This window comes from Thunnus albacares, chromosome 14 (genome assembly GCF_914725855.1).
Source record: "Thunnus albacares chromosome 14, fThuAlb1.1, whole genome shotgun sequence".
NCBI lineage: Eukaryota > Metazoa > Chordata > Actinopteri > Scombriformes > Scombridae > Thunnus > Thunnus albacares.
The window spans coordinates 30,352,095-30,365,721 of NC_058119.1; the positions used below are offsets into that span (position 1 = coordinate 30,352,095).

Consider the following 13,627-nt stretch of genomic DNA (forward strand, 5'->3'; position numbering starts at 1 on the left):
CTAGTTTACACTACTTTATATACAGTTAGCTAGTTTAGTCCAGTGGTTCCCAACCTAGGGGTCGGGCCCCTCCAAAGGGTCAGCAGATAAATCTGAGGGGTGGTGAGATGATTAATGGGAGAGGAAAGAAGAAAAAACCTGAAATGTAGAAAGTAGCATCACATGGAAATACTCAAGTAAAGTACAAGTACCTCTAAACTGTTCTTAAGTATAGAACTTGAGTAAATGTATTTAGTTACTTTCCACCGCTGGTTTTCAAAATGTTCTGCTGTTGTGAGTTTGAGCTGTTTACAAAAAAGTCTGTGAACTTTTCAAGTAAAGGTGTTTACTTCCTGTTCACCTCCAGGTGTAACTGTCAGTCTGTACAGCTTCAGTTCTTCATGTAGAAGTTAATATCTGCAGGGATTCATGACGTCAGTGTTTCCAGAATCGTTACATGTTCCTTCTTCTTATGACATAAAAATACAGAAAACACAAAATATTTCACCTCTTCTGAAGTCTTTGTGGCATCAAGTCGTCGTCAGCTGCGTTTCAATGAAATTTGTGTGATTTTACAAACGAGCATGAAAGTTAATTTTCTCAAGGTCCACTTACGAGCTTTTTCCTGAGAGTTTTCCAGAGTTTTCAACCACATCTGATGGTCGACCACTGAGCCGAGTCTGTCCACAGATGACGACTCTCAGATGTTGGAAAAACCTAGTAAGTGGACTTTGAGTTGAGCTTATTCTGTCAAAATATGAATGAATGAATTTCTGTTCAGACATTGACTTTCATGTTCCAAAAAACCCAAAACATACTGTTTGTATTATGGGACAAATACATGTTACACACTAAAACAATATGAGCAGGTACAAAGAGCTGTAATCAAAACGTTTGTTGAATGACAAAAAAAAGATTGAAACAGGAAAGTTTTGGGAGATTTCCCCTTTAAAATCATAGAAAGTGTGTCTGCAGTTTTTGTTTTCCGATGACAACTTCTCTGCGGGGAGAAAAGATGAATAGTTTTTGGTCTCCAGATACAGAAGCAGAGTGAGAGCTCTTCAGTTTTTTCTCCTCTGTGGTTCTAATCAGTGCTGCTGTGTTCAGTCCTGCAGAGTCTGAAAGTGTCCCTGACGCCCCCTGCTGTCCATAGTACCACTGATACAACTACTACTATAACTAATACTACAACTAATACTACTAATACTAATACTAATACTAATACTACAGCTAATACTACTACTAATACTATTACTATTACTACAATTACTACTGGTACTGCTACTAATACTGTTACTACTACTAATACTACTAGTACTACCACTGTTACTACAACTACTACTGCTACTAATATTGTAGTACTGTAGTACTGTAGTACTGTAGTAGTAGTAATAGTATTAGTATTATCGGTCTAAAAACATCAGAAAATGATTTTTATTCCCTTCAAACTTGATTTTTGTGACCTGGACGGTGATATTTTGAAATGTACATCGGGGTGAATTTTCACATTTTGCACATTTTCATTCACATAAAGTCAGAAAAACAGCATCTGAATCAGCGGCTGCCATGGTGAGAGATTATATTTAGAGGCTGATTCATGAAGATGATTAACAGTAGAATCATAAATCTGAAAAAAAAAAAACCTACTAACTCCTAAATCTTCTGTGGTCACTTTTGTACGACTTTAGTATAAATACATGTTAATTTTTAGAGGGGAATAACAGCTGTCTTCTGTACTTTATAATAACACTTAGTACCCAGAAACAGTGAATAATAGAACACATGAGCAGAGAGGAATGATGGGTACGTGACAGTCAGCTGGTTTTCTAATTCAGATACTGAAAGTGTTGTAACTCTGATTAAAGTTTCCACGGACACGAAACAAGAACTGAAAGCAGAACTGAGTGTGAACGCATCAAACTGATGGATGAAATAAAGAAAGAGGAAAGAAAAAAGGGAACAAAGTGAAATATTATCATTTGTTTTCCATTAATAAATGATCAAAATGTTTTTTTTGTACAAAGCTTTAATGTCTGATTTAATCTGTGAACTCTGTTTTTCGTTGTATTTTGTTGCATCATGTTGTGTTTGTTAGTTCAGTATTTTTTTCCACTTTGTTTGTTTTTTTTTTTTTGTTTTTCTATTATTATTAGATTAGATTATGTTATTTGACTTCTTCTGTCACATCTGTTTTATTTCTATCATCAGGATCAGAATCAGGTTTATTGTCAGCAGGTTTGCACATACAAGGAAATTTCCAGTCAAAATAAAGGGAGAATATAAGACATTCATACAAAGTAAGAGAAGAAATTAAAAAATAAATAAATAAATACCATAAGTAACGTAATCATAAAAAAGATAAATATAGAAATTAACAGTAAAAACATGTGAAATATATGATATTATCTGGTTTACATGTTGTTGTATATGTGTGCAGGTAAAAAATCTAAAAAAAACTACAAATGTGTTTGTTTGCTGCAGTAAGTTAAATGTTTGATGTTACATCATGTGAAAGGTTTCAAAGATTCTGGTCTTTTATCCAGAATTCACACTTTGTTCTGGAAATTGTCACTTTTATTTTGAAATTCCGGCTATAACCTCGTAGTTTACAGATTAAAGGTCAAGGCTGGTTTTATTCTGTATTTTCTTATATTCAAAATTCTCACAAGAAGATCAAAGACATGATCATTTAAGAAGAAGGAATTCTTTTATGGCTGTTTTTCATTTATTTATTTGTACTTAGACTTATATTCTTATTTACTTGTGTTATGTGTTGTGTCTTATGGTCTGTATAACATGTTTATGTCGTAATATGTGAGGATGAAGATGTTTGTAAGTATCTTTGTGTGTATTTGGTCCAAAGTCTGTCTGCTGTTGGTCCGTCACTCAATACTTTCCTCCCTCTCTACTCTGTGTGTCTCAGCTCTGAGCCTTTTAGTTCCTACTGAAGACATGAAAACGTGTCACAATCATATAGTTTCATTTCATTTTCAAACAGGCACTTTACTCTGAACTGTTTAATATTGTTCTTGTCAGCTGTAGTTTTAACTGTATGTGTGTTTTGAAATGTGTTTTAAATGTGTATTGTTCAACCGTGTCAAAGGAAACTTTGTTACTTTGTGACAGACAATTAAGTTATCTTATCTTATCTTATCTTATCTTATCTTATCTTATCTTATCTTATCTTATCTTATCTTATCTTCGTGTCCTGGATCGTCTTGAGACTTTAAAATATCAGTAAAACCTTGACTTCATAGATAGCATTTGTAGCATTTGTAGCATTTGTAGCATTTGTAGCTTTTGTAGCATTTGTAGCATTTGTAGCATTTATAGCATTTGTAGCATTTGTAGCATTTATAGCATTTATAGCATTTATAGCATTTGTAGCATTTATAGCATTTGTAGCATTTGTAGCGTTTGTAGCATTTATAGTATTTGTAGCATTTGTAGCATTTATAGCATTTGTGGGATTTATAGCATTTATAGCATTTATAGCATTTATAGCATTTATAGCATTTGTAGCATTTATAGCATTTGTAGCATTTGTAGCGTTTGTAGCATTTATAGTATTTGTAGCATTTGTAGCATTTGTAGTATTTATAGCATTTATAGCATTTGTAGCGTTTGTAGCATTTATAGCATTTATAGCATTTATAGCATTTATAGCATTTGTAGCATTTATAGCATTTGTAGCATTTGTAGCGTTTGTAGCATTTATAGTATTTGTAGCATTTGTAGCATTTATAGCATTTATAGCATTTGTAGCATTTATAGCATTTATAGCATTTGTAGCGTTTGTAGCATTTATAGCATTTATAGCATTTATAGCATTTATAGCATTTGTAGCATTTATAGCATTTGTAGCATTTGTAGCGTTTGTAGCATTTATAGTATTTGTAGCATTTGTAGCATTTATAGCATTTATAGCATTTGTAGCATTTGTGGCATTTGTAGCATTTATAGCATTTGTAGCATTTATAACATTTGTAGTATTTGTAGCATTTATAGCATTTGTAGCATTTGTAGCATTTATAGTATTTGTAGCATTTGTGGCATTTGTAGCATTTGTAGCATTTATAACATTTGTAGCATTTGTAACATTTATAGCATTTGTGGCATTTATAGCATTGATAGCATTTGTAGTATTTGTAGCATTTGTAACATTTATAGCATTTGTGGCATTTATAGCATTGATAGCATTTGTAGCATTTGTAGCATTTATAGCATTTGTAGCATTTGTAGCATTTATAGCATTTGTAGCATTTATAGCATTTGTAGCATTTGTAGCATTTGTAGCATTTATAGCATTTGTGGGATTTATAGCATTTGTAACATTTATAGCATTTGTGGCATTTATAGCATTTATAGCATTTGTAGCATTTATAGCATTTGTAGCATTTATAGCATTTATAGCATTTGTAGCATGAGTGCTAAACAGTGATGAAATGTAATTAAATACATTTACTGAAGTGCTGTATTTAAGTACGATTTTGAGGTACTTGTACTTTACTTCATTACTTCCATTTGATGTTATTTTCTACGTTTACTTCATCACATTTCGGAGGGAAATGTTTCACTTTTTACTTTTTGCACAACATTTATTTCACGTCTATAGTTAGCTACTTTTCAAATCAATATTTTATACGTAAGAAAACTGTTTATAAGATATTCATTGTTATAGATTAAACTACCCAACAGTTTAAGTTGTTCAAATTTAGCTACCCTGAAAATATAAAAATTGACATGTCAATGAATCACTATTAATATTCCAATAGCATGTATATATATATATATATATATATATATATATATATATATATATATATATATATATATATATATATATATATATATATTATAAGTATAACAGAAAACACTTAACATAAACTGTATAATACAAAACACTAAATGGGGACATTTTGTATAATTAGTATTTGAAAGTTGGATATTTAAAGTACATTTTACTGCCAATACTTCTGTAATTTTACTTAACTGAGATTTTGAAAGCAATACTTATACTTTTAATGGAGTATTTTTCATTGTTTTTGCTACTTTTACTAAAGTAAAATATCTGTTCTTCCATCACTGCTGCTAAAGTCAAACAGAAAACCCAGCGACATCTTTGACAGACAACATCTTAACAGCAAGTTTTCAAGTGTTTGAATTTATTTAACTTGCAACACATATATTCTTCAAATATTTGAAATCTGTTACACAAAATGTGACGTTATTGTAGTAAAACAGCAGAACCTGCTACAACCAGGAAAGTCTGAATGTTCCTTCAGCTTCGTTCCTCTCTGCCTTTCTTCAGTCATAATTTGACATCCATAATGTTTCTCTTCCACTAAAACCAGTTCAAACACTCTTCTAAAGTTAAACGGTGGGGTTTTTTACGCTTCTCTTTTTTTCACGTGCGGTGGCACAAACACAAACTAATACTGACGTTGCCTCGATCCACATGCTGTGACACACTGTGACAAATGTTCTGCATGCACACATTCACACTCTGAAAAAAAACACACAAACTGTATAAAATATTCAAAGTAAAAACTGTACACCAGCACACAGACTCATCCGACCTGGCCGAGTGTGTGTGCCAGTCAGACCCAGCAGAAGATGAAGTTCAGACACAAACAGATCACAGAGTGGCGCAGTAAGGCACGATATGCTGAACACATTTTTTTACATTTTTCCACAAAAGACACTTCGTAAAGTCGTTTGAGTTCATCTGAAACACAGATTTTCCTATAATAAAAGTCCTTCTTCTCTAAATCATCTATCAGTGTATCTGAGGCTCTGTTCACACAGCCAAACATAAGTTGCAGTTCCTCTAATGGCCACCAGATGCTGCTAAGTCACACATGCTACCAGCATTGAAGTGAATAGGAAAACCTGCAACTTCTCTCTTCAAATACAAGGCAAATTTTTGTTTTTACCACACAAATTTCCGCTCTCAGAACAGTAAGTAAGTCTGAGTGGAGATTTTGAGGCTTAAAACTATTAATATTATCCTTAAGATTTCAGAAAAAATAACATAATAATAATAATTAATGATAATAATAATACAGCACCCAGAGTTCCTTTAAAAATGCTGATCGATCACTGCGGGCAGGAAACTCCTTTCAGAGGGTTATTTTCTTTTCTGTGTTTATTCAGTCATGATGAAATTTTGATGTTTTCTTTATAAATATAATTTTACAACATTTTGACTTAACGAAGATCCAACTGGGATCAAACCACGTCCACTTAAATTTTGGTTTGGAGTCGGTATAGAAGAGTAGCAGCCAGGTGTAACATCAAAATGTGAGTTTTATATGATGAAAATCTTCAGGATTGGAAACAGGAAACAGCAATTGTGCTAAATTAAATCTAATGATACCTCATTTATTTATTTATATGTGACTGTTGTCTTGTATTTTAATGGGATGTATGTTGTATCTATAAAGCCCGAAAAGTCCCAAAAGATGATATTTTTTTAAATCTTGTGAGCACAAGACGAAAGAAAATAAAAAAATATAATCTTTTAGGATTTCTTGGGCTTCATCGTATCCTGCAATAGTCATAAAAACAGAAAGAAAAACCTGCAGTGTGAACGGAGCCGATGAGTGGTTTGTTATAAACATTCAAGCTCTTACAGTTCAGGACAGCAACAAACATTTACAGTGTAATTACAAATCCATCAACGCTCAAAATACATTTTGTGATGCCAAACATTTCCCAAAACAAACAAAGAAACAAACAACTAATCATTGATGAGCACCGAACGCAGCAGTGAAGATATATTAGCTTTTTAAATAAATATCACACAGTCAAAAATAGTCAATAAATATGATGTTGAAGGTTATTTGTTGCATAGTAACACCTACTGTATGTGAAGTTAAAGAGAGATTAGTAGCTCACACTCCACATCACATCTTCACACGCCATCAGCACTCTGCAGCTGCCTCACCTGAGCAGGTTCACCTGGAAAAAACATTCAACTCCAGGAACACACTTTGTTTTTATTTCCATAAAGATTGTATTTGTAGTTAAATGTTGCTGTTGTGACTGATTCCTTCTACTTAATTTTTCATGTTTGAGCACACAGGTGAACCTGCAGGAAAGAGGTCAGTGAAACGTGTCACCTGGTTTCCTAAAAACATTCGTGTTACATTCGCTGCCAGTCCCGCTTCTAACATGTCAGACACGCGGTTCAGATAAGGCTTCTTCATGTGTCGCTCTGCTGTTCAGTTCAGTTGTTTTTTTTTATGACTATTAAAAATGTAAAAGTAACGTTTCACTTCTCTATCTGCTGCTCCCAGTAAACTGTTCAATGACCTTTTGGTTTCTACAGGTGAAATATTTTTACATTGTAGCGCTGAACCAAGCGTTAATAAAATATATATATATATTTTTTTTAGGTGTAAAGTGAAAAACAAAAGATTAAGGTGACGTTCAAAAGACCTAAACAAGACAAAACAGGCACTTTATATTCTGGAGACAAACAACAGCTGAGTGTCACTGGAAAACATTTGAGATAGTAGATTATATATAGATTATAGAATTATCCAGTGCTGTTTCAATACATTTGCAAATTGATAATTAATAATAATAATAATAATAATAATAATAATAATAATGATAATAATAATAATAACAATAATAATAATAACAATATTAATAATAATAATAATAACAATATTAATAATAATAATAATAATAGTAAAAGTAATTGAAATAAATGTATTAAAATATAATTTGAAAAACTAATCAAAAGAAATAAAATAACAGCTAAGCAAAAAAAAAAGCATTAAATTTACTATGTAATATTTAATAATCATACTTTCTTCCATTTTATTCCCTTTAAATAATGAATCAGTAACTGAATTTTAAAATCACAAAATTAATTTTAAAAAAGCTACATTTTAAAATTACTTTATTTCATAATTTAAAGACAGAATAAGGAAAAAGAATGATTGACTTTATTATTATTATTAATATCATTATTATTTAGTATTATAATTAGTTTTAAGTCTCTATTGCACTATCAATTTATTTTTTATTATAATTAAACATTTTAAAGTTTTAATTTGTCCTAGTGACGCACTGCAGACTCCATACAAACTGCTCCATGTCTGAACTGAACAGCACAGCGTTCAAATCCAACACATGAAGAGTTTCTGGTAGAAAACATAAGAAAAAAAGAAACTACAGTACATAATATATATAGTGGGTCAGATAGACAACAGAAAGAAGCATCGTGACTTTGTTGTTAAATAAATTCCTGTTTGGAAGCAGAATCATCAGGCAGCGTCGTTTTTTAAACATTCATATTAATGCACAAAAAAAAAAAAAAAAGTCTCAAACCAAAGTGTATTTAGCATAAAGAGTGTTTACACACATCTGTAAAAGTCATGGATGTATAATAAGAGCTGGATAGGGCGCCGCCGCTCAGCCTTGCAGCCAGTTTTTCCCCCAGTGGCCACTCGCGGTATTGCAGCAAAAAAATCCCCCTGCGGCCCGTAGACCACCGTTATAAAAGAGACGTCTGTAAAACTGTTGACAGGACGCCTCCAACTGCAAACAACGTCAATTATGACTCTTTCTATTATGTTATTTTGATCCAGGGGAGGTTTTATATTTGTAAAACTTTCCTTGAGCCAAGAAAAGCGATTTAAATATCACAATGTAAAGGCCGAGCGGGAACTCGTCGTGGGCGGGGCTAACGGGGGAAACACTACTGTGAATATTAAGTGGGTCGCACAACGGCAAACCTGGAAGCTAGAAACTTTTTTTTGGCGCCAGCTGAGCAGTCCTTATTGACTTGAATGGGCGCCATATTTAGTCTGGTATCCAGCTCTTATAATACATCCATGGTGAAAGTTGTTGGTGGCAGTGGTGGTGTCCGCTTCGGGTTGCCCCGCCCCCTCTCCTCCGCCTCCTCCTCCTCCTCCTCCTCCTCCTCCAAGGGGCGGGTCTACACGTTGATGGCGTGAGCGTGCTTCTTGCACAGAGGTTTGTCTTTCTTTGAGTAGAAAGGTTGGCCCTCAAGGTTCAAATGGCAAACCTGAAATCAGAACAAATGTTTAATGAGGATTTACTGGAACTGGACTGAAAAAAAAAAACACATTTCACAAACAGGACACTGTTTCTGTGCAGAAATGTTGCTGTTTGGTTTTTATAAAAGTCATAAAACGGTGAGCAGCACAAACTAAATTCCTTCCTAAGTGGAAGCAGAAACCTCAGAGACAGAAATATGAAAACCTGGACACATAAAACCAAAAACATCTTCATGAATAGAACATCTTTTCTCTTCAACCTACAGGATGTATTTGTGGTTCTTACCGCACAGACGAAGCAGGTGTCGTGCCAGGTGTGACCCAGAGCCTCGATGAATTTATCACCAGCTTCAACTGGGAAGTCACAGCCATGACACTTAGTGCTGAACAGAGCGATATAATCTGAGAGAGAAGAAGAGAGTTCAGTTCATTCTTTCAGTTTACAGTCACACCTCTGACGTCAGCTGTCTGTGGACACCGGGACGGCACAGGTGTGTTTGTACCTTTCTCGCAGTACGGCTCTCCGTCCTCCATGTGGAAGAGGCTGTTCCCGAACGCTTTGCCACAGGCCGCGCACACGAAGCAGGTGGTGTGCCACGTCTGCCGCAGAGCGTGCATCACTTCCTGCAACACAACGTGTCAGACAGACAGAGAGAGAGACGTCCATAAATCATGCTGAACATTTAAACATGGAATGGATTTTTCCATTACAGGTAGACAGAGAGACAGGTAGACAGAGAGACAGGTAGACAGGTGGACAGGTGGACAGGTAGACAGGTGGACAGGTGGACAGGTGGACAGGTAGACAGGTGGACAGGTGGACAGGTGGACAGGTAGACAGGTAGACAGGGAGACAGGGAGACAGGTAGACAGGTAGACAGGTGGACAGGGAGACAGGTGGACAGGTAGACAGGTAGACAGAGAGACAGGTAGACAGGTAGACAGGGAGACAGGGAGACAGGGAGACAGGTAGAAAGGTGGACAGGGAGACAGGGAGACAGGTAGACAGGGAGACAGGGAGACAGGGAGACAGGGAGACAGGTAGAAAGGTGGACAGGTAGACAGGTAGACAGGGAGACAGGGAGACAGGGAGACAGGTGGACAGGGAGACAGGTAGACAGGTAGACAGGTGGACAGGTGGACAGGTAGACAGGTAGACAGGTAGACAGGTGGACAGGTGGACAGGGAGACAGGTGGACAGGTGGACAGGTAGACAGGTGGACAGGTGGACAGGTAGACAGGTGGACAGGTGGACAGGGAGACAGGTAGACAGGTGGACAGGTGGACAGGGAGACAGGGAGACAGGTAGACAGGTGGACAGGTAGACAGGGAGACAGGGAGACAGGGAGACAGGGAGACAGGTGGACAGGTGGACAGGTGGACAGGGAGACAGGTAGACAGGTGGACAGGTGGACAGGTAGACAGGGAGACAGGGAGACAGGTAGAAAGGTGGACAGGGAGACAGGGAGACAGGTAGACAGGGAGACAGGGAGACAGGGAGACAGGTAGAAAGGTGGACAGGGAGACAGGGAGACAGGGAGACAGGGAGACAGGTGGACAGGGAGACAGGTAGACAGGTAGACAGGTGGACAGGTGGACAGGTGGACAGGTGGACAGGGAGACAGGGAGACAGGTAGACAGGTGGACAGGTGGACAGGGAGACAGGTAGACAGGTGAACAGGTGGACAGGTAGACAGGTAGACAGGTGGAGCATCTCACCCCCATGATCTTGGTGTTGCAGCGGGCGCAGGTCGGGGCGAAGAACTCCTCGTAGCAGTTCTCACAGTAAACGCTGTTCTGTTCCTCCACGAAGCTGACGTCAGCCAGAGACATGTTGCAGTAGTGACAGTTAAACTCCTCCGGGTGCCAGGAGCGACCGAGGGCCACCAGGAAGGGGCCCCTGGATACAACGACGACAACAACAACAACAACAACAACAACAACAACAACAACAACAACAACAACAACAACAGGTCACAGAAGAAGAAGAATAGGAACCATTAAACATTAAAGTGTACAGCTGTCAGGTGTAAATTACCTGATGATGTTGTTGCAGGCTCCACAGAGAGGGGTACGGGTGCTGGCCGAAAACCTCTCCGCCCTCTGGGCCACGCCCCTCGCCACAGGAGGGAACGGGGCCGGGCTAGGGTTTATGGGGGCGGGGCTGGGAGTGGGGTGGGCGGGGCCTGGATTGGCGGCCCCGGGACCAGGGATGTATGCGGGTGCGGGATGAACAGACTGGGGCAGCGGCTGCACCTTCATGGAGGAGGTGGTCATCTTACCGGGGTCGTACTTATCGGCGAAGTTGGTGTCGGTCACCCAGGGGGGTCTGTTGGAGGAGCCGCCGGCAGCCGCGGCCTGGGGCGGGGCTGGGGCGGCGGCTGCATGGTGGGGCTGAGGAGGGGCTGGAGCCGGAGCCTGAGCTGGAGGCGAGGAAAAACATTTATGACCAGTGAGCAATAAAAGTTACATTTTAGACTTCAGAGAAAGATAAAAATCTTTCAGTTTTACTCAAAAACTTAACTCAGTTTGGTTTCCTGTTTCCAATCATTTAATCCTTATTTGTATATTTTCATCTTATGAATATATGAGATTGTTGTTCATTTCACAAGTTAATCGTTGGAGATCGCACAGGAAAACACAACCAACTGAAGAGTAAAACAGTTCTTCACTTAGTGATCAATATCATTTATCCTCCTGAAAGGCAAGTGTCAAGTGATCACATGATTGATCACATGGAGGAACAGCCAATCAGTGATATGAACTGACATCTGCCAGATGAAACACTTTTAACAAGTAAAAAAACTTTTATTTTAGTTAATTTAGTGGTTTGTTATTCTGCAAAAACATTATGTAATTATCATTTTATAAGTTGAATGTATTTGTGTGAAATATTTAAATCTTTGTGAATACTGAACACGTGAAATGAACAACAATATGACAGATATATGAATGTATAAATACACAAATAGTGATGAAATCACAGGGAATTGTGTTTAATTGAAACTAAATTGTGCTGCTGTTGTACATCAAACATTTCTGGATCTTCTGGAGGTAAAATAAATATCAAACTCATCATCCGTATCCTCACCTGGCTGGGAGGGGTAGATGCAGGCGGTGCTGACCACCTTGTGAGGGGGGGCGGAGCCAACAGGCATCTGAATAGAGCTCTGCTGAGTGGGCAGGGTCTGCTGCATGGGTGGTTGCTGGTACTGCTGCATGGGTGGTGGGTGCTGGTACTGCTGCGTGGGTGGTGGGTGCTGGTACTGCTGCGTGGGTGGTGGGTGCTGGTACTGCTGCGTGGGTGGGTGCTGCGGCATTGGCTGGTACTGCTGTGGAGGCGGGGCTTGTGGAGCCTGATGCATGGCGGGTGGCTGAATGTATTGGCTGGAGAGGGATAAAAATATCATTGAAATACTATCAGTGTGAGCTGCATGCAGGACATAATAGGTCATAATAATAATTATTATTATTATTAGAAGCACACATCCGTCTCTTAATCGCTCTCTAGTGTTACATGTGAGTGTTTTCATGCAACTGAATATTGTCAGAGTTGTTTCTATGTTTCACCTTCTGTTGTTAAACTAGACATTTGAACAGAAATAAGTTGCAATAAGTAAACTAGAGCTGCAACGATTAGTAGATTAATCAAATCATCGATCAACAGAAAATTCATCTGCAACTATTTTGACAATCAAGTAATCGTTTTAGTCCTTTTTTTTTTTTTTAAAAAAAGAAAAAGCGCCAAACATTTCCTTGTTGCAGCTTCTCAAATGTGAAGATTTGAAGCTTTTAAGCTTTTTTATTTTCTTACATGTTATAGACAAAACAATTTCTCAGTAAATCAAGTTAGTTGCAGAACTAAAGCAAACAGTCTGAACGTTGCTTTAGTGACTTTACTTGTGGTACCAGTTCAACCTACTGATGGTGGTAATATAACCACCAGGGAGAGCTTCATAAAGACATCACAATGAAAGAGGATTTCCTTTCCCTTTCTCCCATATAAAGTTAATTAAAGTATATCTGATATATCATATCAGCATTTGTGTAATGACAATGATACTGACAAACTAGATTTCTGTTGCTAAAAATAATAACAAATCTATAAAATGATCTTTATCCTGCTTGTTGCTTCATGTGGAGTTTTGTGTGGCGGTAAATTTTCATGAGTTTACTGCTACTTGAAATTCATCGACGCCACTAAGTTGAATGTGCAGTTTGAACATGTAACACTTAATGTGCACAAATACAGAACTTACCTGGATGTGTTTCTATGTGACAGAAACCTCCCAGTAAGTCTGATTTGATGATTTCCAGGTCAAAAGACGTCAAGACGTCCAGGTTCAAACTGAGCTTACATGTCATGGTTACATATACAGTAAGCATTGTTTCAATACGGCATTTCAATGAGTTTGAATTAAAACAGGTCCTTATTAGGGCTGCAACTAACAACTGTCAATTAATCTGCTGAGTATTTTCTCGATTAATTCATTAACAGGTGATGTCCTCAGATGTCTTTGTCACTTTACTGTCACATAAGACAAAGAAAAGCATCAAATCATCACATTTGAATGGTTGAAACCAGCAAATGTTTGCCGTTTTTGCTTTAA

General features: G+C 37.5%; 1 protein-coding gene across 7 annotated transcripts in view; it reads right to left on the reverse strand.

Annotated features, from left to right (window-relative positions):
- Nucleotides 1–8,591: 8,591 nt before the first annotated feature.
- LOC122996608 (LIM domain-binding protein 3-like) overlaps nt 8,592–13,627 on the reverse strand; it is a 93,495-nt gene continuing 88,459 nt past the window's right edge. For all 7 annotated transcript variants that reach the window (XM_044372176.1, XM_044372174.1, XM_044372171.1 and 4 more), the window contains 6 exons: nt 12,109–12,404; nt 11,056–11,440; nt 10,737–10,917; nt 9,521–9,641; nt 9,304–9,419; nt 8,592–9,025 (listed from right to left, as the gene is read on the reverse strand). In XM_044372176.1, coding sequence (XP_044228111.1) covers nt 8,936–9,025; nt 9,304–9,419; nt 9,521–9,641; nt 10,737–10,917; nt 11,056–11,440; nt 12,109–12,404 — 1,189 coding nt within the window. In that variant the 3' untranslated portion in view covers nt 8,592–8,935. The remainder of the gene's footprint in view (nt 9,026–9,303; nt 9,420–9,520; nt 9,642–10,736; nt 10,918–11,055; nt 11,441–12,108; nt 12,405–13,627) is intronic.